The sequence below is a fragment of the Prosopis cineraria genome, unplaced genomic scaffold (assembly GCF_029017545.1).
Source record: "Prosopis cineraria cultivar Desert tree isolate PC_DT_omini unplaced genomic scaffold, ASM2901754v1 PC12, whole genome shotgun sequence".
NCBI classification, from domain to species: Eukaryota; Viridiplantae; Streptophyta; class Magnoliopsida; order Fabales; family Fabaceae; genus Prosopis; species Prosopis cineraria.
Genome location: NW_026555343.1, coordinates 39,086,297 through 39,114,086, shown reverse-complemented (window position 1 = coordinate 39,114,086; position 27,790 = coordinate 39,086,297). Strand labels below are relative to the sequence as shown.

The following is a 27,790-nucleotide window of genomic DNA, read 5'->3' as shown; positions in this document are numbered from 1 at the left end:
TGGAATACAGATATTATCCCCATCAATTGGCCATTGTTGAATGCTTAAATTGTTCATGCTCAAGTTCAAAATTGAGGAATCTTCCAACGCAAGAGTTAGGTTGCTTAAGAACTCTTGAGCATTTGTGGATTCATAACATACAATTAACAATCCATGCTACATATGTTATTCATGCCTTAGGTCATATATGAGAATTGGGATCCCCAGACTACTGCAACTTGATTGAGCTCCTAGACAACATCAACAAATTCTCAAGGCTGTAAAAGCTTGATTTAAGTCATTGCAGCAATCTTCAGTGTTTACCTGAGCTTTCCCCATCCATTAAAGAATTAAATGTCACTGATTGCACATCACTTTCATTAAATTGTTCCTCAATGTACTCCTCAATCAGGCATCTTAGCAATCTCCAAAGTCTCCATCACAGTGCTTCAAGTCTTGGGCATCTTCCCTTGACCGAGTTAAGATATTTTAGATTTCTTGTTGAACTTTGAATTCTTAATGTTGTCTCAAAATGGATGAAGCAAAGCTAAATGTTCCATTTGATGCCTTGCCACTTTTAGAAAAGCTATATTTGGTGGAGGAGTGGTCAAACATAACTGAACTCCATGACAATGTCAGGCATCTTTTAGAGCTACAACATATCCGTCTTTAGAAGATTCTTCGATTTCTACCATTCCATGGTCCATTAGTAGTTTGGTTGCCTATAAATGCACATAATTGCTTATGAGAAAAGTAATGTATTAAGACATAATTAAATTTAAAATTTATTAATGAGAAGGAGGAAATTATGTTTTGGGATAAGAGTTTATGTTAATGTTGAGAAAATTTTAAGAAATTATATTTGAGCTTGAAAGTGAGGTTATCTATTTTATATCAAGGTAATTGTTTCTTAACTTTAACTGGAATGTCCATGGAGTACTTGTTAAAATATTTAAGAAAGGATTGGAATAAGATTGAGAAAAGTATAAAAACATATTTAGTGTTTATTGTAAATTGAACCTTAATGCACTTAAGGTGTTTCTAAAAATGCATAATAGAAAATTTGACAAAAAAATATAAGTTGTTTAATTTTCATATTATTAGTTTTAAAGGAACATGTATAAGTGGTGGCTTGAGCCATTAACTTGGCATTTTGGGGTAACTTAAGGAAATTAATGTTAAATAATAGTTATGGCTTGTCATTAAGCTTTAAAAAGGTATGAAAGGAATAGAAAGGTTTTTTATTATTCTAGTTGGGTTATTGTTAAGTTAAAATGTGATAAGGAAGTTGTTGGTTGAACATGTATAGTTGTGGTGTTATTTGAAATTAATTTAAATGTCAATAATTGTTTGAGAACTTGTTAGAGTGAAAAAAAATTGTTAATTGTTGATGATTAATATATTAAAAACACTTACTTGTTTATATTATGAAAAGAATGAATAGGTAATTATTGGATTGTGATTGATTTATTAAGAAAATTAATGGCATCCTTGGAATTAAGTGAGAAATTAAAGTGAAGTAAGCTTTAGAGTTATTGAAAAACTCTTAGATGAGTGAGTAGTGTCCCAAATAATTTCTTGCAAAGTTTTTTAAAAAAATTTTTATTTAAATTTTTATATTGTTCTTATATAAATTGTATAAATATTCTTGTTAATCCTATTTTTTATGATTTATACAATTCTTCTTACTCACCTCATTTTATATTAATTGATTCATTGCAAAATCTTTTTATTTTCATTAAGAATTATGATATTACTAAGGAATATTTGAATTCGATACATTATTAATTGATTATGTATTCTAAATATTTTTGTGGTTTAAATTTTATAATTTATATAACAGTAGTTAACACAGTGATTAGTGCATAGAGAAAAATTGAAAGGAAAATTTGATTGCTAAATATTATATTTTAAAAGAAATGGTTTTAAATGAATGTTTCAATTATATGCATACTTGATTTAATTAAGGGGACTGAACTCAGAATGTTGGATGCTAACGACAGTTCCATTAACACTTATCACACTATAGTACACCTAACTAGTAGGGTGCATTGGAGATGCTAGCCCCGTATGACAGCCAATACACATGAAATGGAGGATGTAGTTTCGTGGATATAATTCACACCTATTATTCATGAGCTTTATGCTTGCACCTATTTTTCATGGCTTCTTGCCACATCGGATATGTTACTTATCCTTGTAGATTGTATGTTTACGCTTGTTAATCATTCTAATTAAGTCCTACTAAAAAAGGAATTTTGAAACTATTTTCTTTAAATTTGATCTCAAAAAGAAAATTGCTATTTTTATTATATATGAATTTTATATTGAGCGATATATATATATATATATCTCAAGGTGTTTAAGTATGTATAGAAAAAAAAAAAAAGAAAAGAAGAAGAAGGAGGAAAGGAAAATTTGAGATTTTTATAATTTTTATTTATATTTATGTATTCATGATTTATATTATTTTTAATTAATTATTTTAATAAATTTATAATTGATTCATTGACTTGCTTTCTATTATTTCCTATAAGTGTAAATTGGGATGTTATTCATTGAAAAAATTTTCTTTCGTCTCAAATATTAAAATTGATCTTACACCTTTTGCTAATTATTGAATAACAATTGTTTTTTGTAATCGTGGAAGCATGCATTAGTTACTTTTGATATACATAATTTTTTTTTATTATGAGATTTAACATAGCGCTCCTTGTATATTGTAGTTAGGTCCTAGTTTTATTTTATTATTGTAAAATCTGTTAGTATGGAGCTAAGCCCATTTCTGATTTAGCTGACAGGTTTTGTTGTTGTAGAAATTTTGGGTAGTCTTAATTACAGGGGGACTCTACCAAATTTCTATAGAATGGTTAAAACTTTATGAATTTTAAATTTAGATGTAAATTATATCGTTATTTTGAATTAATTTTTTAGTTAATTAAGGCTTATGGAATGTGAGTCTATCATATATTCTGTGCCGATCATACTTTCAATACTGGGGTGTGACATAAGCTATTTCTAAATAAGCAAGAGAGAGGATGCTTAGGAAGAAGGATCACATATGAATAAACTATTTCAAAATAATGTCACTATTTCTGAATAAGGACCTTAACACTGAAAAATACTACATAGGCTATCAGAATTTGAATTTTTAATTTTAAAATCAATTGAGATACCTTTCAAACATATAAAATGTCCTTAAAGAATTAAGATCAAGTTAAATACTTAATCTTTAAAGAAAAACACTATATGAAAGAATACAAGAATAGTTTAAGTGCTTCTTGACTATTTGAAAATAAGGATACCTATTTTGAAAATAAGACTCGAGAGCCAAAATTTAAAGCAAAAAAAAAATCAATTTCCTTACAAATTATTAATTCTTGATTATTAAACTTGTAAAATATAAACTTATTTTATTTTGTAATCATTAGAATCAAGGTTCAACATAGTCCAAACATTAGATACTTTGATAGAATTTCTAAACCTTCCTTTCTCAATTTTGCAATTAGAGAGACAAATGCACATACTCATGATATTTTAAAAATGATATTTTAAATAATTTTAGATATAAAATTTCTCCCATTTTTATTCAAAATAAGTTACTTTTCATTATAGATATTAAAATAATTTATAATGAAATTTAACTAGTATTACTTATAAATGAATATATTCTGATGTTTATTGATAATGGAATTTGAATATTTTTATTTTAAATATGTTGTTTATTTCTATTATGAATGATAAAGTTGAGAATGTGATTTGAAGTTGGAAGATGAAAAAAAAGAGTCAAAAATTATGATTAGTCTTAATATATATTTTATATATTAAAAAAATATTGCAACTTTATTTTTGTATAAACCAAACTACATGAAAACTTAACCAAACTACTTTTAATAAAAAAATCAAATCAAGTAAGATTTTCTGCTTCCACGTACCGTTGACGTTGATGCAATTTAAAAAACCCGGTCTTGATGATCTCACAATTCCATTCCACCCACATCAATTGGGAGCTCGGACATTCTGGAAGTAGAAGCAATTAATGGGACACAAAAAAAAAAAAAAAAAAAAAACCGTCAGTTTCACTTCACTGCGTCACATTTCAGAGCCCTTCAAGGAAAGAAGCTCTATCATGAAACAAAAGAGCTAGAAAGATACATCTTCATTAGAGTTTGGAGACTAGATTGGCATATTTGTTACAAGCACAACTTCGAAGAGAAAATTCATTCTATAAAACGAGCAAATTGGGAGGATGAGCCTATCGAACTTAATTGCAAATTTCACTTCATTTATAATATTTTTTGGTATTGGACTCAAAACAATATATGAATTGAAATCACTCATATCATATTTCTTAGATTGAATAGAACTTTAAATCCTAAAAATACATTTAAATTATTCAATGTTTAAAAAGAAGATAATTTTTTCACAAATTTAATTATAATTTATATTGATAAGAAAATTGCTAAAAAATTTATCATAGATATGATAGTTAGTAATTTTTATATTATGAAAAATTTATGAACAAAACTTAAAAATAAAAGTAAATATTTTTTTTATTATATATTTGTAAAATTGTGTGTTTGTGTGTGTGTTTTGAAATCTTTATGTTATATTTGTAATACATGTAGAGATTTAATTTTATTTCATTTATCATGTATATTTTGTTATCTCATTCCTCTAATTAAAAATTTCAAAAAAAATTACATCTAGATTTCATAAAAGATAATTTATTATCAAGAGGTTCGAGAGATTCACAAAATACTTTCAACTTTCAAATCATGCACACTTATAACTTGACAAAAGACATTTAGAATTTAAAACTTAAGAGCATTTTGTGAATGTCTTGAAATTTTTTGATAATAAGTTCTCTTATGTGAGATTTTTCCTTAAAATTTCTGACTCCACCAAGCAGCCAATGTTGAGTTGGGTCATAGTTAATATGAGAGATTTGTATTTTGAGACCTCTACTGATAGAGTCTTCATTAAATCTAAACTTGCAAAGACTTTGGATACTATGAGAGGTGTAGTTGCTCCTTTTAAAGATTTGCTTACAATGCGTCACCTGCCAATTGACAATTGATAGTGGCAAGAGTAGAGCCGATAATTTAGATAAAGTCTAACAGGCCAACCCAAACTGATTTAAAAAATATTAATTTTTTAATATTTGGGTCTATTACCTAAGATCGAGCTTGACCCGAATACCTGCATAAAAATATATATATATATATATATAATATATTAAATATTAATTATTTTTTTAAGTTTTATGTCATTTTATATCAAAATATTATATATTTAAGTGCATTACTATAGTTATTTTTAAAAAATTTAAAAAATTTATATTTTCATATTTTTATTATTTTTAATCAATAAAATATCTTAAAATAATATTTAAAATATATTTTAATATTTATTTTCATATTTTAAACCCCAATTTTTTTTAAAATTTTTTTTGCCTCCTATACATCATTTGTGTACCAAAAAAATATATTTTATAAAATAAGATAATTAATTTTAAAGTATAAATAAAAGTTGGGCATGTACGAATTCTCAATTTTATTACTAGATAAATATAATAAATAGAATAATATTCTTAAATAATTATTTGATTATTATCCACGTCAGATTTGATTAAAAATTAAAAATAAATTAGAGTAAAAATCTCTTATATGTAAGGGTTAAACAATATAAAAAGTTAAAGAAAAAAATAATTCCAAAAAAATAGTATTTTGTTCATAATTAAATAATTTTTTTATATAATATAATTATGGCTATTTTTCTTATATTCTTAAAAATAAAAAGTATAATTTATTCAAAATTTATTAAAAACTTTGAACTAATTGAGACAGTGATTTTAAGTTAGTAGTCTAATCGTGATTAAATTAAGATTAATTTGATTATAATTAAAATAATATAATTGAATTAAAATATATAAAAAATATTTACATATGACTATGATAAGAGCAATATTCAAATAACTATGACATTAATATATAAGTAAAGGAAACATTCATGAATAAATTACACATAATACAATAAAACAATAATAGAGCTATTTAAGCATAAAATTGATAAGTTATTATTTTTTATTTTATTCTTTTAAAGTTAAAATAACATTTTATATTTAAAATAATTATTTCAAAATTAAAATTGGTTCAAAAAATAAAGAAAAAATTATTTTTACAAAGTTTTGGGTATTCAAACCGGTCCAAATAAGCTTGAAGCCTGAAGGTATTAGGGCGAGGCTTGACTATATAGGCATTTTAGAAGGGATATGATATTTTAAACTAATCTGAATAAGCTCGACTCACATGAATTATCGGCTCTAGGCAAGAGAAGAAAAAGGCAGCAGACTAACTTGATATTAGACAAAGGAAGAATGACAGAGAGATTTCAAAAGGATCAATTAATTTAAGTTAGGTCTTAAGTGTCAAATTTTAAAAATTTACAACTCCATTGTAATGAATTTGCAACTTGTATTTTAAATTTTAATAGAAAAAATAATTTTTTTTATTCTTCAATCATGTTAAAATTTTAAAAAAAATTAAAAAATTATCACAATATAGTTGCAAAATTAAAAGATGAACCTGCAAATTTCTAAAGCTTAACATTTGAGACCTAACTTAAATTAATCGGTTATTTTGGGATTTATCATTCTCCCTTAGACAAAAGACATTAGTTTTTAAATAATTTTTAGTCAGTATTCACTTAATTCCACTTGAACTAAACAATTATATATCACCTTTGGTGAGTCTCAAATACCCAACTGACATGGAATATTACATGGTTCTTGGTTTAACCCTTCCTGGAAGTTTCATCTGATCAAATTGGCTGTGAAGACTTAAAAGTCAGTCAACTCCGATCACTAGTTTAATTACGGCCTTACTCCTTCATCGTTATCAACATTTCTCAGTGAATTGAAGAAGAAAATGTTATATAAACCGTTGTGTTTTTGCTTTGAACAGCCGATCACAGTATCATGGCTTCTGTTGCTGCTGCTTCGTCCTCCTCCTCCTCTTCACTTCCCACGAAACTTGACGTGTTTCAGAGTTTCAGAGGCAATGATGTAATGTACGATTTCCAGCAACAATATAATATTAAATTGACCGCAAATTGTGATACTGGAATTGAAATTACAGGGATAAATGAGCAAGTTTCAAATTACAAGCAATAGCGGGAGAGATGGGTAAGAAAAGAAACAACGAGAAGTAGAAATTGCAGAAGGAACAGGGAAGAATATCCAATTATTTGAAAATTAGACCAAACCAGACAGTTGAAATTGTTAACCACTTAATTTGTATAAAAAAACTATTTTCATAATTGAGTTGGATTGGATCAGAGTTGAGCTGTTATTGAGTTAAAAATTAGAGTTGAATGGGAAATTGGAGCAGTTTTCACAAAACCGGATGATTTTAAATATAATATTAAAAAAGATTTAAAAATTAAAAAAATTTAAAAATTAGATCCTACTATAAGCTAACTTTATTCTTGGACAATTTGAAATATGATTTGAGACTTTTTTTAATAAAGATGTTGACAATTATATATGCAAATTCGAATATTTTTAATTTTATTCATATCTAATTTAACCAATATCCACTTATGTTTGATAATTATAAAATTATAATCTATAATATTATTAATTTACAATAATATTAGGTCATTTAATTAACATATTATAGATTTTTTCTTGTATTTATTTTATATATACATTTAATATTATTTTTATTTAATTATTATATCATCAATTTAATTATTGATTCAACTTAGTTCGATCATGTGAACTGTAAATCGTTCTCTTTTTTTATTTAATATCCTGTCTGATTTTAAACAACAGAGAGGGAGACGATTTTCATCAAAATGATTCCCTGCCTCTACAGTGATTGTATCTCTCCTTATACACCTAAAACCCCAAGCTCCTCCTGCATAGCCCTAGCCTAATATTACAAGCTCTTGGCCCAATAGTCCCTTTTTTTTTTGTAAACCCGGTCCATCATGTACTGAGCCCGTCCAGGATAAATGACACTCGCACAACCTTCACCAGCCATTTCTACACTGCCCTATGCCAAGAGGAATTAATTCGAACCTTCATAGATTATATGAATGTTACATTCAAGGATGCCGTAGAGGATTTAAATTCCATTTTGACATACTAGAGTGTTATTATATGCCTACATAATATTGAACATTTATAGCAAGAACATGTTGTGGCACCAAAACCAATAGAAGAAAGAAAGAAAGAAGGGAAATGCAGGAAGGAGAGGGCTCACAATTATGTGTTCGGCTGAGCAGACATTCTTCTATCCTATGCATGACATAGGAATGGTTCTAGTCTCTGACAGACATAATTGTTCACGTGTATATTGTTAGCACTAGTTTCGTGGAACTGAGCTCAACTTGCACCTTCTGCAGAATATTATATATTCAGCTTAATGTTGCCTTTCCTGTACACGCGTCTGAAGACTTGCAAGTCAGTCAACTCCAGTCACTATTTTACTAAACTACTCCTTTTTCACGATTAGCAGCATTTCTCAGAGAAGAAGAACGTCTCAGCTGTAAATGATTTTGCGCTCTGAATTAGCTGATCACAGCATCATGGCCGCTGCTTCTTCATCCTCATCCTCCTCCTCCTCTTCTTCACTTCCTCCCAAGAAACATGATGTGTTTCTCAGTTTCAGAGGCGAGGACACTCGCAGAAGCTTCACCAGCCATCTCCATACTGCCCTGTGCCAAAGAGGAATTCGAACCTACATAGATTATGAGCTCCCAAAGGGCGATGACATCTCGGACGCACTCATCGGGGCAATTCAGGATTCAAGTATAGCTGTGGTGATCTTCTCTCAGAACTATGCCTCCTCGAAATGGTGTTTGAATGAGCTCCTCCAGATCCTTTGGTGTAGAGAGGTCCAAGGACAGCTTGTTATTCCTGTCTTCTATCAAGTTGACCCATCTCATGTACGCCATCAGAGGGGAACTTACAGGGAGGCGTTTGCAAAGCATGAGAGAGACTTCAGGCTTCATCAAGACCAAGTGAACAAGTGGAAACAAGCTCTCTTTCTAACTGCAAATTTAGCCGGCTATGATTCTCGAATCTGCAGGTCAGTACTGCGTAGTCTCTTCACTCCTTCAAACTGCATCTTGATCAATTTGTGCTTGGTTATAGCAATCTATCAACTACAGTTTTATACTTTTATTCTTCTTCTTGTCTTACTGGCCAGAATTTCAATTTTCTTCGTCCATGATTTTATATCTTAAAAACATATGCTCCTGCAAACTCTTATAAGTTGCATCTATCTGTTCTTTTTTTTTCTTTTTTAACCATCAAGCTGCATTTATATGTTCAAGAATGGTTTTGGGGTCTTCAGTTTTCACGGATATTCATATACTTCCTCTCTTGATTTTAAGATTAAAATATAGGGACCAAATGACTACTTACTGCTATTATAGTTGTTGTTGTTGTTGTAGTATTGATGAGCTCTGTCAAAATATATGACTCAGTGACTCGCCAAGTCACCATTGATCAAAGCCACCTCAACTACGAGCAAACACAGTCATGTGATACACCAAAATGATCTGATCTTTGTATACTTTGTTGGCATCACTGTTTCATAGGTTTTAGGTTTGATACTGCGCGTATACATATGGGTGGTTTTTAACAAACAACAAGCTTTTGTGATATGAAGAAATGAATACAACAATATCTTTGGTACAGATTTTCTTTAGATTTATTTTCTTGGCTTGAAAGCCCCTAACCAGTTTTCTTTTTAAATGCATCATGATCAAATTCTAAATTGAAGAAAAATTTGTTACATATCAAATATAGGATAAAAATAAATTTAAAATATTTAAATATTTACAAATAAAAAATTTATATCATATCTATAATTTTGAACATTTATATCTAAAAAATAGGAATAATAAAATCTTACATCTATTTGAGTCATGTTTTCTGACAAAAATTTTGAGAACATTACATGATACTCATAGACATATGTGATATCTCTTGATTGTGTGCTTAATGCATCTCTTTACCGTTAAAAAATAATAATACTTTCTTTTTTATTGTTTTCCATATTATAGGGATGAATCAGAACTCACTCAAAACATTGTCAACAACGTGCTGTGTAACGTTAACCTTACTTGTCCAAGCTCACCACTGACAGATCTTGTTGGAATTGATGAAAATTGTGCCGAGATCGAAAGGTTATTGGAAAAGGCCCCAATAATTGGAATTTGGGGTATGGGTGGCATAGGCAAAACCACCATGGCTAAAGCTTTATTCATCAAACTCTCCTCCAAATTTGAGGGTCGTTGCTTTTTGGAAAATTTAAGAGAAGATGTAGAAAAGCATGGATTGACACATGTTCGAGATAAACTTCTCTTTGAATTACTAGAAGAAGAAAGATCCTATCACAGGCCACCTAATGTTGCAGGAAGCGCCTTTATTAAGAGGAGACTGAGTTGTAAAAAAGTCTTTATAGTGCTTGATGATGTTAGTAGTTGGAGGCAATTAGAATATTTAGCTCCGTATTGTGATCATTTGGGACCTGGTAGTAAAGTTATTATTACAACTAGGGACAAGCAATTCCTTGTAATTGGAAAAGTCAATGAGATATATGAGGCCCAGCCTTTGAGCGGTCACAAATCTGCAGAGCTTCTCAACCTCAAAGCCTTTGATAAATACCATCCAAAAATTGGATATGAATTCCTCTCAAAAAGGGTTGTTGACTATGCAAAAGGCATTCCATTAGTTTTGGTAGTATTGGGTTCGTTTCTTCGTTCAAAATCTCCAAAGGAATGGGACAGTGCATTGTCAAAACTAAAGAAGAGCCCCAATGAAGACATTTTTGAAGTTCTGAAATTGAGCTTTAATGGATTAAATCATGAAGAGAAAGAAATGTTTCTAGATATTGCATTCTTTTTGAAGGGTGAAACTGAAGACTATGTAATAACGATATTAGAGAGCTATGACTTCCATGCTAGGATTGGGTTAAAAACCCTTGTAGATAGCACCCTTATAAGTGTTGAAGATGGCAATGTTTACATGCATAACTTAATCCAAGAAATGGCCTATGAGATTGTTCATCAAGAGTGCATCAAAGAACCCGGAAGACGAAGTCGATTACATGATCCAAAAGAAGTCTATTATGTGCTGAAAAATAATACAGTAAGCAAAAAGCATTTATTTTGCTAATAATACGTGTTTCTATAAGTAAATAATGTCATAATCATATGATTTAATTTACTTTTATTTTATATTATATTTTTCAGGGAACTGATGCAATCGAAGGCATAGTATTAGATCTGTCCAAACTTAGTCATTTAACCTTGAGCCCTGATACTTTCAAAAAGATGCCTAAACTAAGATTTCTAAAATTCTATTCACCAAAGGATAGGAGATCTTGTAAGGTGAACCTTTCTTCTGGCCTTGAATCATTATCTGAGCAATTGAGATACCTTCAGTGGGATGGTTATCCTTTGGAGTCCCTACCGTCCACATTTTGTCCTGAGAAACTCGTTGAACTTTGCATGCAAAACAGCCATATTAAAAAACTTTGGGATGGAGTACAGGTATATAAATTTGAGAATGTATGCTTCAATTTCTAGTTGAAGTCTTGTGGTTTTCTTTCTCTTGTGATGCTTTTCATTTTAATGGTGACAGGATTTTGTGAACTTAAGGAGAATAAATCTTGCTAGATGCAAACAACTGATAGAGCTACCTGATTTTTCAAAGGCACATAATCTTGAATCGGTCAATCTCTCATCATGTGAAAGTTTGTGTTATGTTCATCCATCCATCTTAGCTCTACAAAGGCTTGTTACTTTGGATCTCAACAGATGTATTAAACTGAAGAATCTTCATAGTGAGATTCATTTGCAATCTCTCAGGCGGCTCTATGTCAGTTGGTGCTTTAGTTTGACAGAATTTTCATTGTCGTCCCATGAAATCGCAAGTCTAGAACTAGAAACTACACGAATTGAGATATTGGACTCGTCAATTGGGCATCTCAGTAATCTCAAACAATTCAGGCTTAATTGTTCAAGATTGAAGAATCTTCCAATAAATGAGTTATGTTGTTTAAGATCCCTGGAGGAGCTTGGGCTTTTTAATTGTGAACAAGCAATTGACAAGGTGAAGCTCCACATTCTGTTTGATGCCCTGCGATTGTTGGAAATATTATGTTTGGATGGGTGTCAAAAATTAACCGAGCTACCTGACAATATTAAGCATCTTTCAGGGCTAAAAGCTCTTTCTTTAAAGAATTGTGAGAGGCTACAATCTCTACCAGAGCTTCCACCATCTATTGAAGAATTAGATGCCACCAACTGCCCATCCTTAGAGGCACTAGTCCTCATTTCTGAGATGGAATCTTCAACGTCGCCAGAGGAAGGAATGATGGCTTTAACACCCTATTCCTCAACTGGGTATCTTTCAAAACTTAGAAAGCTTCGCCTCAATGTCTCAAGTCTGAAGAATTTTTCAATTGAGCAGCTATGTTGCTTGAGATCTCTCAAGGAGCTCTCTCTCTTTGATTGCGGGGAAGTGATTGACAAGTCAAAGTTGCGCATGCTTTTTGATGCCTTATCCTCTTTGGTGGACCTTTATTTGGAAGGATGTAGTGATTTGGATGAACTCCCTGACAACCTCAGCTCCTTATCTTTGTTATATTTATTAGGATTGGAAGGAAGCAATGTCAAATACTTGGCTTCTAGCATCAAGCATCTTCCAAGGCTAGACTACATTTACTTAACCAATTGTAGGACACTTCGATCTCTACCAGAACTTCCACCATTCACTAGATATGTAAAAGCCACTAATTGCTCATCACTGCAAGCTGTGTCCCTTTTAAAAAATCCTAGACAACGGCAAAAATATTTGGTGGAGTCCCTCTTTCTCGAAAATTGCTTGAAATTGGAGCACCATTCACTTTCTCGTATTGAGGAACATGCTTGTTTGTCATTGAAGCGAGGAGCTTATCTCAATCGAACTGGTGCTTTTTGTTTCCCAGGAAGCCAAATTCCAGAGTGGGTTCGATATAGCCAGACGATTAAGGCTTCGAGTTTCATAACTATTGAACTCTCTTCAGTTGCCAACAACTTGGTGGGCTTTGTTTTCTGCTCTGTTCTTCCTCAGTTCACGTCAAAGCCAAATTGTCAGAGTTACTTGAAATGCCAAATGCAGCTTGAAGATGGTGAACGAGTTGACAACATAAGTGACGATATGAGGATAACAAACCTAAATTCACATCATGTTTTTCTATGGTATGATCCGATCCACTCTGTATGCCTTTTAAGGGAACTTATACAAAGAGAGGAAGATCAAGGCATCAAAGGTAATTCTAAGCTTTCATTCGAATTTTCTGTCGTCTCTTATGATGAGAATTATGAGATAACCGAACATGATGGTTTGATAGAAGAATGTGGAGTATGTCCAATATATGCTTCTGAATATCACAATTTCCTTCAACAAATGGAATTTGGGTTGGAGTTGGGTGGCCAAGAGAGGAGTGGTCATGATAATGATCAGGATTCACAATCTGGAATTATGGAATATGCTAGTTCATGTTTGAAGCAAGCAATATATGATAATCTCGAAAGAAGCATGATTTCTTTCCCAAAAACGACAATTCCAAAGTGGTTTACATATCATAATTCAACAGAATATTCTTCCATATCTGTTTCTATCGCTCCAAATTTGGACGATTTATTGGGTTTCATTTTCTGCTTTGTTATTCCTCAATTCTGCTCAAAAGAAAAGGATCAGAGTCACTCAGGATGTCGATGCAGATGGCCTTCGCCAGATACTTTTCATACCGAAAGAGTCAGTACGGTGGATCGAGGTTTTGAAGGCCCAAGAGGATGGCATTATTCCATGACACGGTTGAATTCGGATAATTCTTTCCTGTGGTATGATCCCCTTTTTTGTGAATTGATCATAGAGGAAGTTAGAAGAAAAAGAGGCATTGATGAGAGAACAAGTAATTATAATCCAACGCTTTCATTTGAATTTGAGTTTGGTGATCGCTTGATCAAAGAATGTGGAGTACGCCCAATATACGCCTCGGAATATAACGATTTCCTTCAACTGAAGGAATTGAAGATGAAGCAGGGCATGAAGACAAAGAGGCCTCGGGATACTTGGGATGGGGATGAAGATGAACAACTCACTCCAGCAAAGAAATTGAAGGAATCTTGTGTTATTCAACCTGAGAAAATTGATCAGTTACAACTTACACTATCCGGATTGAATTTGGAATCTCTAATGGATAGCACTCCACATTCACAAGTTACCTAGCATTGCATTACTGGTATATATCCCTCCTTACATTTTGGACTTAATTATCTTTCACTACTGTTTGTCTCCATTATACTCTATTGGTATATATTAACCTATATTTTTAAGAACTATCAAATTTAAATTATCAAATTCATATGACAGTTCATGTTTTTGGTTTTATCTCCACTGTAGCAGACATTTTATCCATTAATTAATTGAGTTTGAGTTTGGTAAACTAATGCTAGTTCAGGCAATTACTTCTTTTCCCCTCCTTTTTATTTAAAAAACGCAATATGGATTCATGTATTTGAGCCAACAAAAATTATTGGGATTTGTAAAATCAGTATGTAAAGTGGATATATTTTTCTTCTTTTTTCTTTTTCATACCACTTAGCAGATTTTTTTTATTCTTTTTTACATTTCCTCTTTTGTTGATGTTTTGTCTGGAATAGAGACTATCTAGACAGTCAATTATTGTTGTTATGAAACTTTCCTATATACATCTCAATGATTGTATCAAAAATGTTATATTAGTTACATACTTTTTTATTAAAAATGTTACTAACTTAGTGTTCTTTTTTATGAAAATCAAGTTCAGATTCTTTTTCTCCAAAAAAAAAAAAAAGTTCAGGGTCTTTGATATCCTTGTTAACTTACGTTTGTGTTCTCCTTCTGTTGTAGTTTGACATGGAACAAGTCTGCAGCAAGGGCAGCTATAATGATTGGTGGTACATATTCAAGTGTTATTTCCAAGTACATTAATTTGCAAGAGAAACAGCTCCAAGAATAAATTCAAGTGTCAAACCTGTGGCAAGTACTGTGTTCTTAAGAAATACTCCTATTTATACCAGTTTGATAGTAACATAGTAAGTAATAAAAGATTGGCTTTAATTCTATGTATTTCTAGTCATGGGCACTTTCTAATTACTGTGATTATTTTTTCAAACACAGCCATAAATTTGAAAAAGTTTACGTCACATGACAAATTTTGAATTAAGGTAATACCAGTGAGCTCTACATCACCTGAGATATTTTTGTTTCCAGAGAAATAAAATCAGAAATAGCATTGAAGCTTCCATGACTATTCCAATTTGGTCCGGCTGCTGACAGAGCCAATCTTTGAGATCAAATGGTCCTATTGGTTCGCGTTTCACCTCTTTTAAGTTTTAACAGAAATCTCTGCTGATTTGATGGTAAGGATTTGGAACTACTTCACTCACTTATCATAATAGAGTTTAATTCTAATTTCTTTTACGTCTATTAAGATATCTTTTTTTGCTGTCTTCCTTGCAGGATTTCTGTCATCTATCCAAGATGGACTAGTAACACACTGCTGAAAAATATGAGTTTGACAAAATGCAAGTATAATGAAGTAGTTAAGGGTTAGTATTAAAAAAAAAAAAAAAAACTCATTGGGACAAGACAATCACTTGATGTTGTTGTAATTTCATTGCGAATCAATCTTTGTGTAATGTGCTATACTCATTCGTAGCCTCTCGTGCCAATACTTATTATCATCCTCTATCATCTTCGAGAAGTCAAATTTGGCCTCAAGCTTCCATGGAATAATCTGCCATCTTTTTGGATAAGCAAAGCCACCTCTATCATCTCCACCGAGGTCGGCAGAGCCACCATCTCCGATGCCAACGCGCACCACCTCCTCCACGGTAGTTTTACCCTACACTCCTCCTCCACCTTTCATTCCGATGGCACATTCTAATCTCAAGATCAGATGCTCTTTTCCTAGCTCGTCGCAAATCTCTTTGATGTAGTGGGTTTCAAACTGAGCTTAAGAGACAACCAGTGGAGGCTGGCAAATCTCATTTATATTTAATTAAATTTAATACAAATGGTTTTAATGAAATGTACATCCTCCGTATATCTTTAAGAACGTGGAAGGAATCTAAACTCAAAACATTATAGTAAAAATGATAGCATGGAGGACAAAATCACGCATGACTATGTGAAGCTTACTCTAATGGGTTACTACTTCAAAACAAGTTTTATTAAAGTATACAACTGATGAAAAAAAAATGAAAACACCCAATACATTATACAAAGCCAACTTGCCATATTTTATGAGTCTACTTGTTGAGAGTGACACAAATATACATATCCAGAAAGAAGTGAATAGGTGTCTGTATGTACAAACACCACCTTCTACCAATACATTAATGAAGCACTAACTATCTCTTTCAAGCAATTTTATTTCATTAATTGAGGTAGCTCTTAAGTCAAGGTGTACTTAAAAACAACGATATCATTTTCACATTAGGTCACCGAAGTGTGAATCTATAAATGATGAAAGGGAAATATGTATATGAAAATGAATTCTATATGTATAAATTTAAATAGTTCAAATTAAAATTGAATAGCTTAGACGAAATATTATTTTATTTTGATGATTTTTATAATATTTTACTTTAGTGAATACATAGTATTTTAAGATAAAGATAATTTTCTAACTATAATTTTTTTATAAAAACTTAATTTATCGTTTAAGATTATAAATTTAAAACTTTAAATTGATTAGCATTGAATCCTAAATCCATCATAAGTACTCCTGAAAAATTAGTTACATCTGATACCATATTAGTCATAATTCTATTACGTCCAGCTTTTTTTTTTTTTTTTTTGTGAATCTATTATCCAACTTTTAGGAATTTGATGCCATTAAGAATATACTCCCTCTAATATCACCTGTAGGACACTACTTCATCGGATCAATATTATAAAGTAGTATATTGTTTTAAGTATCATATTCTAAAAAAATCAAAGGTATTTGAGTCTTTTAATATGTAATTAATATGATTTTTTTTTAAAATGCCTTTAATTAGTTATGTAATTAATAAGGTTTATAATTGAGATAATTTATTAAATAAGGATAAATATGAAAAGAATATAAAATTTTAAATGTCAATAACTAACTTATGAAATAAAATGTATAAAATAGTTAAAAATGCCTTGAACTGAGAATAAAACATATGTCACAAAAACCAATAAAATTAGTTAGACTATTTTTTTGGTAGACAGTTAGACTACTTAAATTTATTGCAAAACATACCAATTTATATCAGAATTTCCCTCAATTAGTGGGTGACATTTCTTCTTATAAATTTCAAATTTTTCATCATGCTTTATGTAATGAGGGGCATTCTAAAAGAATATTTAATAACTTATAAAGCACCTTATATTTTAGATATATCACATAAAAGACTCTAACAACTGCATCTTAATTATATTTCAGGCTAGATGTAGCATAACCTAAATGTCTTGGTCCATTAATAGTACCTACCTTTCACATTTAACAGATCTTCGCTGTTGGTTTAGGGGATAAAAATATCCTGACTGTCCGTTGATTTATATTATATTGAAAGGTTTTCTTCTTCCTCTACCAGAGGGAGTTTTAAGTTAAAAGGAATTGGACAATTGATCCTAATTCCTACCTATATCTTTAATTAATATTTTCTTCATTTCAATTTATAAGACATTTTTAAATAAAATTATACATATAAATAAAACTCATTAAATTATACTTTACAATCTTTTTTTTGAGACATGTATTTTTAAAAATACTCTTCACTTAATATAACCTTATTTTACATTTGTGAAGCATTAAATAATGAGAAAGAACATATAATAAAGAGGTAAGGGTAATATTGAAATAAATATAATTAGTGAAACTTTATTTTTGTTAAAATGTCTTATACTTTAAGATATTGAATCACTCTAAAAGCATCTTATAAATTGAGATGGAGAATGTACTTAGTAAGGTATTTGGTTTTTTAATTAAATTATTATGATCTTTGGGTTAAACGTTTGAATTATAAGGGTGGCTTCTTGACCCCAAAAAAGGTAGCTTCGTTATTCATATGGGGATGCAATAAAATGCAAGGAGGGGAAGTAGAACTTTATGATGAAAAGTAAATATAATTAGTTAATTTAGCGTGATTTAAAAAATATGATTTCTGGGAATTTGGAAATCCAATTTTCCATAGAATTTTCAGAAGTAACTTGGTGAATAAGATCTTAAAAGTTGTACTTTCCAAATGTTTTATATTGGTTTCATAAAACATCTTTTACTAGTATAATTGAACCTTCATTTCTTGGAGAAAAGTTTTGGAAGTTGCATAGCTAGGATAGTCAGCTCTACTAAATACATTGCTAGTGAATAGAAGCGAAGTCGTATTTTTACGGAAAGGCATTCCAACTCATATGCCTGTTTCCTCTTTGTTATTGTTTCTTTATTGGGTTGAGAGAGTATTTGTTTGATATTATTTGTATGATATTTGTATGATTTTTTATGTTCAATATTTACTTTTTTACTCTTATTAAATATTAAAAAAGTTATTGAAGTATTTTATGTTTAAAGTATTATGTGCTACTTCTGTCCCAATTTGTAAGACATTCTTAACCATAATTGTAACCTCATTTTTTAAAAATAAAAATATAAATTTTTAAAAATATCATTCATTTATATTTGGTCTGTGAAAAAATATTAAAGATAGAGAAGTGATACAATGAGAAAGGTAATATTAAAAAAAATATTATTAGTAAAATTTTATTTTTATCAAAATATTTTATATTTTGGGATGTGGAGTTCCCCCAAAAGTACCTTATAAATTGAGAGGATGGGATTATATTTAATGTGTGTAAAGTTGAAAACTTAAAATTTGAAGATTTTTTGTAGTTTCAATAAAATATATTAAAAATGATTTATAAATATAGTGAAAACAAACAGGTGCTTGTATTATATTTTTTTTTAATTCTATTTATAAGTCATTTTTAACATTTTTCACTGATATTAGAGAAAACTTTAAATATCATTAATTCTATATAAAAATTCAATAAGTTATCAACTATACCCCTATTAAATATACATATTTTTTGACTATATTAGTAAATGTGTATATTTTAATAATATTTTCTCTCTCTAACATTTAATAAGAGAAAAAAAAATTATGATAAAAATTTAATGATATAATTTGTAAATAATATATATATATATATATATATATTATTCTATTAATAAGACAGCATGTAGCCATAACTCATAACTTCAAAGTCTGTTCTACGACTTTTTGGGATGGACTTTCGCAGCATCTTAATGACATCCAACGGCTATATAAATAATTATTTCTCGTAGCGCGTGCGGGTCTCTTCTTATCTCTGGACATGTTTGAAATCAAAGGCAATAGGAAATTAATTAATGAAAGAAAAGTGATGATGGTTAATAGGTGATCTCCCTGTGATGAGATGTTTTAAAAGAAAAGAAACTACCTAAAATAAACTACTACTATAAGCCCATTTAAAATTAGGAATTGCGAGACCAAATCAGAGTAGCTGTGCGCGTGTTTCCAATCCTGTTAGGTGATTTGGGACCTGTTTAAAAATTTATTCTAAAAATAATTTTATATTTTTCAAAATAAGAGAATAAAAAAATTTATTTAATAACATATTTTTAAAAAGTATTTTAAAAAATAAAAAATAAAATATTATTCTGAACAATAAAAAAAGAAAAATAACTTTTGAGTGTTCTGTAATTATTGTTTTGGAGAATAAATAAAAATAAAAAAATATATTTTTATTATTTTTTTATTCTCACAACATGTTTTATAAAATGTTTAAAATAATAAAATAAAAATAATTTTAAATAACTCCTTGGTTATTATTAAAAAAAAAAACTCGTTAAGAGAGTCCTTAACTCCACCGGGACGAAGTTGGTCAAATATCAACATTAATCCTTATAATAAATAAAGAAGAAGAAGATCAATCGACCCAAATCTGTTTCGTTTATGTTAACAAGCTTTCTGAAAATCATAAACATGAATATAGATTTCACCTTCAACTATATATATATATATAGCTACTGCTAAAAGAAAATATTGTTCATTCAATCGATCACATGCACTTACAGCTACAAGCACTGCACCATTAAAAGGTCCTTTGACGAGAAGCATCCATCTAAACCAATTATGCTGATCCTTTGAGGAATCTCGGCGGTCGCTCAATGAATTAAGGGACTTTTAGTTCCTGGACTCTCCGAACACCCCTTTCAATAAGGAAAAATAGTAATAAAAAACTGTTGGAATAAATTTATATGAGTGAAAGATTAATTATTATCAAAATTTAAATTAAAAAAGTTTAAATAAATTATTGTTAATTTAAAATGAGTTATTAAAATTTAAATAAATATTTATTTGATAAAAAACTAACATAAATTAATAAAAAATTATTTGAATTTTAATAATAAATAATTCTTAATTGAAATAAATTTACTTCAATAATCTTGATTGCTATCTCTTATTCCTCTGCAAAATCACCTTACGCGCGCGCGCGCATATATATATATATATATATATTATATCTTCTTTTGATTCACCCTTTTTGCACCCGACACACGCCTTCAGAATTGACACCTCTACCATATAATATTCATGTTAATTTTTATTTGCTCTCTCAATCTATTTTTACTGTTTTAAGAAAAATATCATCTAAGGATCCATGAAGACTTTTAATATAAAAAAGACCTTTAAAAATATGAAATTTCCATATATTCCTCTGTTAGAGATAATTATATATTAACTATGTATTTGTTATAACCAACCTGGTTAGTTAACCATGGTTCGGTCTTGTTAATTGTACTATAAACACTCATGTACAGTATGCAGAATAGTCATGTCATTCAGATATTCTCCAGCGTCTCTCTTATGATTTCTCTCTATACTCTGAGTTCTATAATCGTTCATGGTATCAGAGTAGCGATCATCTGAAGCAATGGAGGAAATCTACTGGTTCATCTCAATCATCGCTGAGCAAGACTCCGAGCAAGGTCATGATATCGGCAAGTCAGGGTGATATCGTCACTTTCACTCACTTGATAACTGTGAGGCTTGAGGAACACAATAACCTCCTCTGAAAACAGCAAATTAGCACAGCTATTCGTGGTCAGGGCAAATGACACTCGCAGAACCTTGACCAGCCATCTCTTCACTGCCACCCCCCCCCCCGGCCCAGTTTTTTTTTCTATAACAAAGACCCAAGCTAGGGGTCACTGGCACGTTGCATGTCCTTATTTAGCAAAGCTAAAAGACTATCAGGAGGAAAACTAAGAATAGAACAACCGGCCGGGATCCATGTCCAGCGCTTGTTGGGCCATCTCCTCACTGTCCTATGCTAAGAGGAATTCATTCGAACCTTCGCAGATTATGAATGTTAAATTCATGGATCCCGTACGTAGAGGATTGAAATTCCTTTTTGACATACTAGAGTGTTATTCTATGCCTGTATAATATTGAACATTTATAGCAAGAACATATTGTGGCACCAAAACCAATAGAAGAAAGAAAGGAGGGAAATGCAGGAAGGAGAGGGCTCACAACAATGTGTTAGGCTGAGTAGACATTCTTCTATCCTATGCATGACATGGGAATGATTCTACTTTCTGGAAGATATAATTGTTTACGTGTATATTGTTAGCACTAGTTTTGTGGCACTTAGCTCAACTTGCATCTTCTGCAGAATATTATATACTCAGCTTTAGGTTACCTTTCCTGTACACGCGTCTGAAGACTTGCAAGTTAGTCCACTCGAATCACTACTTTACTAAACTACTCCTTTTGCGCTATCAGCAGCATTTCTCAGCGAAGAAGAACGGATCAACTGTAACTGATTTTGCGCTCTGAATTAGCTGATCACAGAATCATGGCCGCTGCTGCAGCTTCGTCCTCCTCGTCTTCTTCACCTCCTCCCAAGAAACATGATGTGTTTCTGAGTTTCAGAGGCGAGGACACTCGCAGAAGCTTCACCAGCCATCTCTATACTGCCCTATGCCAAAGAGGAATTCGAGCCTACATAGATTATGAGCTCCCAAAAGGCGATCGCATATCGGACGCACTCAGGGAAGCAATTCAGGATTCAAGTATAGCTGTGGTGATCTTCTCTGAGAACTATGCCTCCTCCAAATGGTGTTTTGAATGAGCTCCTCCAGATCCTCTGGTGTAGAGAGGTCCAAGGACAGCTTGTTATTCCTGTCTTCTATCAAGTTGACCCATCTCATGTACGCCATCAGAGGGGAACTTACATGGAGGCGTTTGCAAAGCATGAGAGAGACTTCAGGCTTCATCAAGAGCAAGTGAACAAGTTGAAACAAGCTCTCTTTCTAACCTCAAATTTAGCCGGCTATGATTCTCGAATCTGCAGGTCAGTACTGCGTAGTCTCTTCACTCTTTCAAACTGCATCTTTGATCAATTTGTGCTTGGTTATGGCAATTTTTTAACTAGAGTTTTATACTTTCATTCTTCTTCTTGTCTTACTGGCAAGAATTCCAATTTTCTTCGTCCATGATTTTATATCTTTAAGTTAAAAGCGTATGCTCCTGGAAACTCTTATAAGTTGCATTTATATGTTCAAGAGTGGTTTGGGGTTTTCAATTTTCACTGATATTCATATACTTCCTCTCTTTTGATTTTAAGATTAAAATATAGGGAGCAAATAATTAATTTTTTCTTTTATTATATTGATATATTGATGAGCCCTGTCAAACTATGACTCTGTTTACTTGACATTGACCAAAGCCACTTCAGCTACCAGCAACGTAGAGTCACGTGATAGTTGCACCAAAATGATCCGATCTTTGTACACTTTTGTTAGCGTCCCTATCGTTTTTTTTTTTTTTTTGGTTCTGGGTACATTTGTTAGCGTCCCTGCTCAATTTCATAGGTTTCCGGTTTTATCCTTCTCGTATATAGTGTGCTCTTGTGATATGAAGAAATGAATACAGCAATATCTTTGGTACATATTTTCTTTGGATTTATTTTCTTGGCTTGAAAGGCCCTAGTCAATTTTCTTTTTAATACATAATGATCAAATTCTAAATTGAAGAAAAATTTGTTACATATCAAATATAGGATAAAAATAAATTAAAATATTTAAATCTTTACAAATAAAACATTCATATCATATTTATAATTTTGATCATTTATTTCTAAAAAATAGGAAAAATAAAATGTTGACAGCTACTTGAGTCATGCTTTCCAACAAAAATTATGTTGACATCATTAAATGGTACTCATAGTCTTATAGACATATGTGATATCTGTTGATTGTTCGCTTGATGCAGCTTCTCTTTGCCATTAAAAAATAGTACTTTCTTTTTATTGTTTTCCATATTATAGGGACGAATCAGAACTCATTCAAAACATCGTCAACAACGTGCTGCATAATGTTAATCTTAGTTGTCCAAGTTCACCACTGATGGATCTTGTTGGAATTGATGAAAACTGTGTCAAGATCGAAAGGTTAATGGAAAATGCCCCAGGAGTTGGAATTTGGGGTATGGGTGGCATAGGCAAAACCACCATGGCTAAGGCTTTATTCACCAAACTCTCCTCCAAATTTGAGGGTCGTTGCTTTTTGGAAAATTTAAGAGAAGATGAAGAAAAGCATGGATTGACATATGTCTGAAATAAACTTCTCTTTGAACTACTAGAGGAAGAAAGTTCCTATCACAAGCCACCTAATGTCTCCAGGACTGCCTTTGTTAGGAGACTAAGTTGTAAAAAAGTTTTCATGGTGCTTGATGATGTTAGTAGTTGGAAGCAATTAGAATATTTAGGTCCGTATTGTGATTATTTGGGACCTGGCAGTAAAGTCATCATTACAACGAGGCACAAGCAATTGCTTGTAATTGCAGGAGTAACTAAGATATATGAGGCCCAGCCTTTGAGCGATCACAAATCTGCTGAGCTTTTCAACCTCAAAGCCTTCTATACATCCCATCCAAAAATTGGGTATGAATTCCTCTCAGAAAAGGTCGTTGATTATGCAAAAGGCATCCCATTAGTTTTGGTATTATTGGGTTCCTTTCTCCGTTCAAAATCTCCAAAGGAATGGGATAGTGCATTGTCAAAACTAAAGAAGAGCCCCAATGAAGACATTTTTGAAGTTCTGAAATTGAGCTTTGATGGTTTAAATTATGAAGAGAAGGAAATGTTTCTAGATATTGCATTCTTTTTTAAGGGTCTAGATGAAGATGATGTAATAACGATATTAGAGAGCTATGACTTCCATGCTAGGATTGGGTTAAAAACCCTTGTAGATAGCACTCTTATAGCTGTCAAAGGGGGCACTATTTGCATGCATAACTTAATCCAAGAAATGGCCTATGAGATTGTTCGCCAAGAGTGCATCAAAGAACCTGGAAGACGAAGTCGATTACATGATCCAAAAGAAGTCTATTATATGTTGAAAAATAATATGGTGAGTAAAAATCATTTATGTTGCTAATAATACGTGTTTCTATAAGTAAATAATGTCATAATCATATGATTTAATTTACTTTTATTTTATATTATAATTTTCAGGGAACTGATGCAATCGAAGGCATAGTATTAGATCTGTCCAAAATTAGTCATTTAACCTTGAGCCCTGATACTTTCAAAAAGATGCCTAAACTAAGATTTCTAAAATTCTATTCACCAAAGGATAGGAAATCTTGTAAGGTGAACCTTTCTTCTGGCCTTGAATCATTATCTGAGCAATTGAGATACCTTCAGTGGGATGGTTATCCTTTGGAGTCCTTACCGTCCACATTTTGTCCTGAGAAACTCGTTGAACTTTGCATGCAAAACAGCCATATTAAAAAACTTTGGGATGGAGTACAGGTATATAAATTTGAGAATGTATGCTTCAATTTCTAGTTGAAGTCTTGTGGTTTTCTTTCCCTTGTGATGCTTTTCATTTTAATGGTGACAGGATTTTGTGAACTTAAGGAGAATAAATCTTGCTAGATGCAAACAACTGATAGAGCTACCTGATTTTTCAAAGGCACATAATCTTGAATCGGTCAATCTCTCATCATGTGAAAGTTTGTGTTATGTTCATCCATCCATCTTAGCTCTACAAAGGCTTGTTACTTTGGATCTCAACAGATGTATTAAACTGAAGAATCTTCATAGTGAGATTCATTTGCAATCTCTCAGGCGGCTCTATGTCAGTTGGTGCTTTAGTTTGACAGAATTTTCATTGTCGTCCCATGAAATCGCAAGTCTAGAACTAGAAACTACACGAATTGAGATATTGGACTCGTCAATTGGGCATCTCAGTAATCTCAAACAATTCAGGCTTAATTGTTCAAGATTGAAGAATCTTCCAATAAATGAGTTATGTTGTTTAAGATCCCTGGAGGAGCTTGGGCTTTTTAATTGTGAACAAGCAATTGACAAGGTGAAGCTCCACATTCTGTTTGATGCCCTGCGATTGTTGCAAATATTATGTTTGGATGGGTGTCAAAAATTAACCGAGCTACCTGACAATATTAAGCATCTTTCAGGGCTAAAAGCTCTTTCTTTAAAGAATTGTGAGAGGCTACAATCTCTACCAGAGCTTCCACCATCTATTGAAGAATTAGATGCCACCAACTGCCCATCATTAGAGACACTAGTCCTCATTTCTAAGATGGAATCTTCAACGTCGCCAGAGGAAGGAATGATGGCTTTAACACCCTATTCCTCAATTGGGTATCTTTCAAAACTTAGAAAGCTTCGCCTCAATGTCTCAAGTCTGAAGAATTTTTCAATTGAGCAGCTATGTTGCTTGAGATCTCTCAAGGAGCTCTCTCTTTGATTGCGGGGAGGTGATTGACAAGTCAACGCTGAGCATGCTATTTGATGCCACATCCTCTTTGGTGGACCTTTATTTGGAAGGATGTTGTAACTTGCATGAACTTCCTGATAACTTCAGCTCCTTATCATCGTTATATTTATTGGGATTGGAAGGAAGCAATGTGCAACACTTGCCTTCTAGCATCAAGCATCTTCCAAAGCTAGATTACATTTACATGACCAATTGCAGGACCCTTCAATCTTTACCAGAACTTCCACCATTCACTAAATATGTAAAAGCCACTAATTGCTCATCACTGGAATCTTTATTCTTTTTAACAACTTCTAGACCACGGCAGAAATATCTGGTGGAGTCCCTCTTTCTCGAGAATTGCTTGAAATTGCAGCAACATTCACTTTCTTGTATTGAGGAATATGCTTATTTCTCATTGAAGCGAGTAGCATATCTCAATCGAACTGGTGCTTTTTGTTACCCAGGAAGCAAAATTCCAAAGTGAGTTAGACTTAGGTGTAATCGGACAACTAAAGCTTTGAGTTTCATAGCTATTGAATTCCCTTCAGCTGCCAACAACTTGGTGGGCTTTGTTTTCTGCTCTGTTCTACGTCAGTTCACGTCAAAGCCAAATTGTCAGAGTTACTTGAAATGCCAAATGCATCTTGAAGATGGTGAACGAGTCGACAACAAAGGTCATGATATGAGGATAACACATTTAAATTCACTTCATGCTTTTCTATGGTATGATCCAATCCACTCTATATGCCTTTTAAGGGAACTTATAGAAAGAGAGGAGAATCAAGGCGTCAGAGGTAACCCTAAGCTTTCGTTTGAGTTTTCTGTTGTCTCTTATGATGAGAAATATGAGATAACCAAACATGATGGTTTGATAGAAGAATGTGGAGTATTTCCAATATATGCTTCTTAATATCACAATTTCCTTCAACAAATGGAATTTGGGTTGGAGTTGGGTGGCCAAGAGAGGAGTGGTCATGATAATCAGCATTCACAATCTGGAATTATGGAATATGCTAGTTCATGTTTGAAGCAAGCAGTATATGATAATCACGGAAGAAGCATTATTTCTTGCCGAAAAACCACAAACTCCAGACTGGTTTACATATAATAATTCAACAGAATATTCTTCCATATCTGTTTCTATCACTCCACAGTTTGACAATTTATTGGGTTTCATTTTCTGCTTTGTTATTCCCCAATTCTCATTAAAAGAAAATGATCGAAGTCACTCAGGATGCCGATGTACTTTTCAAAATAAAAAAACTGGTATAGAGGAGCGAGGTTTTGAAGGCCCAAGAGGATGGCATTATTCGATGATACAATTGAATTCGGATATTGTATTTCTATGGTATGATCCCCTCTTTTGTGAATTGATAATAGAGGAATTTAAAAGAAAAGGAGGCAAAGACGAGGGAACCAGTAATTATGACCCAAGCCTTTCATTTGAATTTGAGTTTGGTGATCACTTGATCAAAGAATGCGGAGTCCGCCCAATATACGCTTCGGAATATAACGATTTCCTCCGACTGAAGGAATTGAAGATGAAGCAGGGCATGAAAACAAAGAGGCCTCGGGATACTTGTGATGAGGATGAACAAATCACTCTATCAAAGAAATTGAAGGAATCTTGTGTTGTTCAACCTGAGAAAATTGACCAGTTACAACTGACACTATCCAGATTGAATTTGGAATCTCTGAGGGATGGCACTCCACATTAATAAGTTACCTTGCATTGCTTTCTTGGGGTGTGTGTGTATCTTTCTCTCTACATTTTGTCCCTTAATTGATGAGCTTGAGTATGGTAAACTGATGCTAGTTCAGCCACTGCTTCTTTTCCTTTTATTAATAAACACAGTATTTATTCATGCATTCGAGCCAACAAAAATTATAGGGAT

The 27,790-nt window shown here is 31.8% G+C and overlaps 2 protein-coding genes and 1 pseudogene across 2 annotated transcripts in view; all 3 read left to right on the top strand.

The window, feature by feature from the left end:
• The window catches only part of LOC129289345 (disease resistance protein RPV1-like), an 8,119-nt gene extending 966 nt beyond the window's left edge, over positions 1-7,153 (top strand). Inside the window, exon 3 of the mRNA XM_054926103.1 lies at positions 6,945-7,153. Coding sequence (XP_054782078.1) covers positions 6,945-7,153 — 209 coding nt within the window. The remainder of the gene's footprint in view (positions 1-6,944) is intronic.
• Positions 7,154-8,534: 1,381 nt separating this feature from the next.
• On the top strand, positions 8,535-21,176 carry LOC129289344 (disease resistance protein RUN1-like). The gene is made up of 8 exons (XM_054926102.1): positions 8,535-9,077; positions 10,060-11,146; positions 11,251-11,550; positions 11,642-14,202; positions 14,939-15,010; positions 15,551-15,629; positions 15,750-15,924; positions 20,947-21,176. Exons 1-8 carry the CDS (start codon positions 8,539-8,541, stop codon positions 21,174-21,176), a joined length of 5,043 nt encoding a protein of 1,680 aa, XP_054782077.1. The 5' UTR covers positions 8,535-8,538.
• Positions 21,177-21,961: 785 nt separating this feature from the next.
• On the top strand, positions 21,962-25,905 carry LOC129289596 (disease resistance protein RPV1-like; annotated as a pseudogene).
• The last annotated feature ends 1,885 nt before the right edge of the window (positions 25,906-27,790 follow it).

What these genes read in the sequence shown, in the direction of transcription:
- LOC129289344 (XM_054926102.1), top strand. Translation starts at nt 8,539, where the DNA reads ATGATTTTGCGCTCTGAATTAGCTGATCACAGCATCATGGCCGCTGCT. An exon ending in TATGATTCTCGAATCTGCAG is followed by an intron (nt 9,078 to 10,059) that starts GTCAGTACTGCG and finishes TCCATATTATAG; the next exon opens with GGATGAATCAGAACTCACTC. An exon ending in CAAAATGCAAGTATAATGAA is followed by an intron (nt 15,630 to 15,749) that starts GTAGTTAAGGGT and finishes ACTCATTCGTAG; the next exon opens with CCTCTCGTGCCAATACTTAT.